The 6,193-nt window shown below is 40.5% G+C and overlaps 1 protein-coding gene across 6 annotated transcripts in view; it reads left to right on the forward strand.

The window, feature by feature from the left end:
• Positions 1-6,124, forward strand: part of Piezo (piezo type mechanosensitive ion channel component) — a 52,547-nt gene extending 46,423 nt beyond the window's left edge. For 5 of the 6 annotated variants that reach the window (XM_022793786.2, XM_086981023.1, XM_022793780.2 and 2 more), the window contains 5 exons: positions 147-1,012; positions 1,975-2,007; positions 2,813-3,026; positions 3,287-3,494; positions 3,653-6,124. In XM_022793786.2, coding sequence (XP_022649521.1) covers positions 147-1,012; positions 1,975-2,007; positions 2,813-3,026; positions 3,287-3,494; positions 3,653-4,034 — 1,703 coding nt within the window. In that variant the 3' untranslated portion in view covers positions 4,035-6,124. The remainder of the gene's footprint in view (positions 1-146; positions 1,013-1,974; positions 2,008-2,812; positions 3,027-3,286; positions 3,495-3,652) is intronic. The other variant, XM_022793784.2, reaches the window with a different exon arrangement.
• Positions 6,125-6,193: the final 69 nt, after the last annotated feature.

Raw genomic sequence — 6,193 nt, forward strand, 5'->3', positions numbered from 1 at the left:
TATAAAATAATTACAGACTGCATTAGCATGTGACGCAAATGATAAATACATCAAATTTTGCCGTCATTTTTTTTGCTTGATATTGGCCGAAGCACTATTAACATTCCTATCACATAGGAGCCTTCTTCTTTTATTTCCATTTACAGGAAAACTAATTTTCCAACAAGCGATCGTCGTACTGATTCACATCTGGATGTTTTTCGCTTTGCCAGCCATTAGCCAGAAGAGCTTCTCGGAGACGGTTCCTCCGAAACTGTGGTATTTCACCAAATGTGTCTACTTTCTTCTTTCAGCTTATCAGATTCGTTGCGGCTATCCGACACGCATTCTGGGCAACTTCTTTACTAAAAAGTACAACTACCTCAACTACTTTCTATTTAAGGGTTACATGATGGTACCCTTTCTCTACGAACTACGTAGCTTGATGGACTGGATATGGACCGACACGAGTATGGTCCTGGTAAATTGGCTCAAGATGGAGGACATATTTGCCAGCATATTCATGTTGAAGTGCCAGCGTCGTGCCGAAGAAGAATACCCGACGCCTCGAGGCGCGAAGCGGTCTTCGCTCATCAAGTACGGTATGGGTGGAACCCTATTATTCCTGATCATCCTTATAATATGGTTCCCGTTGTTGCTCTTCTCCCTTGGAAATACTGTGGGCCACTCGCTGCCACCGGACGAGTGTCAGATACAGCTCAGTATCGGCGGGTACGAGCCGCTCTTCTCGATATCGGCACAAAAGAACAACATACAGAAAATTTCTAGCGGCGACTTTGAGGAGTTATACCGAAGATACAAGGACTATAGTCGTGCCTTGAATTTCCTTGCTAATTACGACCAGAGCGATGTTGTGATAGCGATGCTCGACGGCAACTCCGCCGCCGTTTGGAGCATATCGCCACCGTCGAGAGAGGCGCTCCGTAAAGATCTACTTAATGAAACCACCCCACTTGAACTTAAGGTCAAGCTGACTTTCTACAGGGAGAAGAACGATTCGGATGCTGACCCGGTGAGTCTTTCATGCATGTGTACAGCCGTATCTAACACCTACCTATTGAGTCATGACGTTCGTAACCATACGTCGTATATACACGTACGTATGGCGCATATAAAAAAAAAGGTAAGGCGAAAGCAAGCTCGCAGTTAACGGAGACAACTCCACAGATATCTATTACAGAAAGAAAAGTGCCTCATTGCTCAAGTTGGCCCTTCTTCTATTGTAAATCCACTTTTTTTTTCCTAATTATATACCTAAATCGTACACCATTAGAAGCCAATTTTTACACAGTAGGAGCTCATCCTCGGTGTCGTTGCCGATGATCCGCACAGTTTTAACACATGTCCCACATGTCATTTATACTACATTAGGGATCTCGACTAATCTCGAACTAATATCATTGCTTATATTGTTTATATAGCGTCATCTGATCATTGTATATAAATAGTTGGTCGGCGGATCGGCAACTGAGGGCATTGTAGTCCTGTGACGACCTGTACTAACATAGGCTATTTCTATCGACGCTCGATTCTTTGTCTGTTAATTTTCTCGATCTAAAACGATTCACAGAGGTCATCTCGTCAGCAAGTAGAACTATACTATTGTATTTTAGCCGCTTCATTTGGTAGCTCTCTATGAGCTGTACTAGTTGCATGTAGTATAATGTTTAATACTAGTTAGAGTGATAAACTCCAATTAGCGTTGAACGAGAATCGGACCTGCTTAACATGTAGACTACAAATTATAAACGATAGACATCTCGTAACAGGTCACTGTCCTTATTATTGAATGATGGCCTATTTCTGTTATTCATTTTATCTTAAAACAGACGTATAAAATTTGAACAAAATCCTTTAGCATGACCAAATTTCTCTCTAGCTGCTGTTTTGCTAACGCGATCCGTTTGTTCGTTATCCCAAAATGACTTAATACTACCGGTATTTCAATGTGGAACATATTTTATTTGATTACAGGGCAAAAAGTCTAAAGAAAAGCCGTTTCATCTGGTAAATTTTAAACTATTTCCATTGACAACTGCATGTTTGCCTGCATGCCATAGGTACACCATTTAAATAATAGGCTAACCTTACTTGATGATTTGTCATGCTCGGTTCAGCTTGTAAGCAGTGTTTTTTAAATCGCTTAATTTGTTCTATTTTAATATTGCATTGAATTTATCAGTAATGCGATCATATTCTTTAATAAGTTACCATTTCGCAGATTATGCTGCTGTGATAGCGGAATGACGTAATCAGAGTCCATAAACTGCCCCCCAACCAACCCCGGACAGAGGCTACTAACCTAAAACCCAATGCTTTGCTATTGAGATACAGACTGTTCTATTAAGCGATCTTTCTGTTTTTAGTATACGATATTCGTTACAATGCAATCAAGTTGAACGTGCGTTTATCGTGCACATTATGCGTACGGTTACAACGTCCGCAAAGTTCCAAGAACCTTGTATACTCTGGCTGTCACAAATAAACACAGCTTTTGCGTCTTCTGTTGAGTGAATATCTGTTTGCTTCCCTATTTAGGTTAGGTTTCTGTCCGTACAGCAGCCTACAAGATACGCAACGCTCACAAGACTATGGGCCAAGCAGAGTTCAAGCCAATATATAGACTGGCTTGACCTTTATTAATCGCGTACTTAGGTTGAATTTAGGCTGAGATTGAACCCTGTGTGCGCTTCGTGTCACTTGATAGCGATGTAGTTCATTTGTACTATTGAAAGCGGGGCTCGTGAAAAGTGGTCATCAAATTTATTTTTTAATTGTTGTATTTTTTTTTGTGACGCATTACCGCCATCAGACAACGACACTTGAGGACAGCAAGGAATTTGCAGACCAAAAGGCGCGAGAGCAGATGGCAAATATGTTGTCTAGAAGTGCGAACAGACATAGCGTAAACAACACTGGTGATGATAAATTCGCCATTTTGCCGCCTCTGTTACCGAAATTCATACACGTGCCTCGAAAGGGTTCGGCAAAGAGGGTCACCTATTTTGAAAGTGATCCCGATTCAAGTGAGTGTAATCTAATTAGGATGTCTTAGACGAGCAAGTTAACCAGTCGAATATCTACTACTAATTACAGTACGATTTTTCCTAATTATAACAGGAAATTAATGTACATATTATTTGCGCAATATTTAATGATCTGTTAAAGTGTCCGTATAGACAGATATAGTGATAATGAAAACTATGGTTTGCCTGCCATAATCGTAGCTCTATGCAAAAGATAAGCGACGCAATCCTGATCGTTCTGCTTGTTGGCTTACTTGCAGAGGCGTTGCGTAACCTGCAAGTGGAGTTGTTGTGGAGCAAATCGAACGAAACTGCGCAGGGTGAGTGGTGGGAGGTTCGCGCTTTTCCCTGCTCAAAGGATGATCCGTACCCCTTCATATCGAACCTCGACGTCTGCGCCTACCTGACTGTAGTCATTTTCGCAGATAAAGTCTTCCCACAGGCGCTGTCTACTATCTCATCTTATGGGTACGAAAACACTTTGCCCCTTAGTCGCGTGAGCGACTCCGTAGTGGTACAATTTTAGTTACACCGCTGACAGTGGTTTTCTTAGTAACGTCAGGTGAATTAATCGATGGCAGACTCCAAGCTAAAACCTGTTTATATGCGTATTATGTAAATTGTAGAATTGTCGGCTTGTATACGACATTCGTCCTGCTCGTGTCCCGTTTCCTGCGCGGCTTTATTGCCAATACTTCGACGAGAATCATGTTCGATGACATGCCGAACGTCGATCGCATTCTTCAGCTCTGCATGGATATCTATCTCGTACGAGAATCGAAGGAGTTGGCACTCGAGGAAGATTTGTTCGCCAAACTCGTTTTCCTCTACAGATCGCCTGAGACACTAATAAAGTGGACTCGAATGGTGCCTCCTCAGCCACCAGCGGCCATCGAACAATCTAATCAGAGTCGCAGGGATCAAGGCCCGGGTAGGGATCAGCCGGGACAGAGCGGCGCTACGATGGGAACTGTACTCACCCAGCGGAGACCGCAGCAGGCTCAGTAGCAGCAGTTGTACTGTCCGCCGCCGCCGCTGTCGACAATTAACTAGATAGTTGATCTATCATTATTTTAATAGTAATTAGTACTCTTCTCGTTACTAACAATTAATGGGCATTAATCGTATGTAGGGTAGTTATTACCATCGTAGTTCAAGCGACAACAAAATTTGTTTTGGGGCGCGGCAGTACCCGTGAAGGGCGATCAATGGCAACAACTGAGAAAAGATCTAGGAGACCACTTATACTAGTAGAAAAATGGCAAGGGGAAACAGTTCATTTTGCCAAATCACACTTTATAAAGACTGGGTAGCTAGTTAACTAGACATTATTACTACTGTCATTACGTAGCTATTAGACAAGTTATTCACCATATTGAGTAGAGCGAATATTACTCGATAGGCGCGGTAACTTAAAAGTTATTTAGATATCTCTTTTGTATAATTTCTTGTACAAGGTATAGCCGATGCAGCGTAAACGACAAACGACCGCAAAAAACCATAGGGTGGACAAAGGGTACCGTGCAATCTAGCAAACGAGAGCTTTCGTCATTAACATTATATATATATATATATATATATATATATATATATATATATATATATAAAACCATGTAATAAGCTAAACTCAATGTATGATAGGCGATAAATAGAAGCAATTGTATCATGAGTAGAGGAATCGCCAGTTTGGATTAATAAAAATGCAGCGTCAGTGACCAAGAACACCTAGATGACGAAAGCGCATCGAAAACACCATTGGAAATACAGATAATTCAAATTAATGGAACCTTTTTCTGCTCTGCACGATGACTTAATTACAGCAAACAGGGATAGTAACATAACGTTTATTTGATTCTGCATTGCTAGGCGACTATTGTGCTATAAAGAAGAAAAATTCTTAATTATAAATATTATCAGTAGTCATGATTATGATCTAATCAACGCTTCTTTGTTATCTATTCGATGAATTATGTGTGAAACATTTATACGAAATGTATATCGTGAACAATTATAGATCAATCCTTTCATATCTGTGGAAAATAGGTGTGGACGAGGTGCTCCTTACCTAGTCAGTAATCAGTTGACCTACCTACCTACCTACCTACCTACAATTGCTCCCCTCTGACCCTCCTACATGATCAACGTAGCATTATCTATAACGCAATGATCGTGTACAGTAGAATGATAGCAAGCCACTATACTATTTTACGTATGAATTATACTCAATGTTTATCTTATTATAGTATAATATAATAATGAGGATGATTGTTACTACCAAGTTATGCAGTGTCTGCATGTGTAAATTATTGAAACGACATTGAATCGAGATCAGTACAGGCTGTCCTGTCCTTTTCACAATTCTCGTATCGATCAATACGATAAGTTAACACAATGTAAGCTTGCCGGTAAGTTGAAATTGACAAAGGGGTTGATGCGAGTTAAAAGATCTAGCTTATGGCGTATGACATTTCAGTAGGGCTCGGCATGAGTGCAACGCAATGATTACGAGGACATAGCATATATATATATATATATATATATAGCATATATAATGATAATATTAAGCCAGTATGGAGAGAACGATGCTTGTTTGATAAGAGGCACGTGCAAACACACACATACAAATAGGTACGATTTGCCGCAACCTACGGTGACAATGGATATTGAATAATGACGAAATTAGAAACAGTCAACACGAACTTACATTGCGAAACGGAATATATGGCTAGTTAACAAACTGCAGAGATGTGAGTATGGCTCATTAGTTCTGCGCAACGAATACGAAGAATGCATATAACTGTTACGAAACTACCGACAGCAGGCGGCTTCGTATGTAACCATTCGAATGGTTATTATTTGCAAGTATGACGATAATAGGCAGAAAGGGAGAGCGTAACTGCGCAGCAGCCGCAACAACAACAACAGCAGCAGCAGCAGCAGCAGCAGCGCCAGCAGCAGCAGCAGCAGTAACAACAACAATATTATGTGTATAAAATATATCTAAAGATTCGAATGCAAAAGCTGATGTATCATGAATGATTATTACTATATAGGAAGAAGTGTTTATTTCAAATAAATGCTTATTTTTAACGAATCGATACAGCGGGATATTTTCTGTTTTCGAAGTTCGCTAAGTTTTCATTGGTCCAGTCGACGTCAATGTACAG

The sequence above is a fragment of the Varroa destructor genome, unplaced genomic scaffold (assembly GCF_002443255.2).
Source record: "Varroa destructor unplaced genomic scaffold, Vdes_3.0 BEIS01000002.1, whole genome shotgun sequence".
Taxonomy (NCBI): Eukaryota; Metazoa; Arthropoda; class Arachnida; order Mesostigmata; family Varroidae; genus Varroa; species Varroa destructor.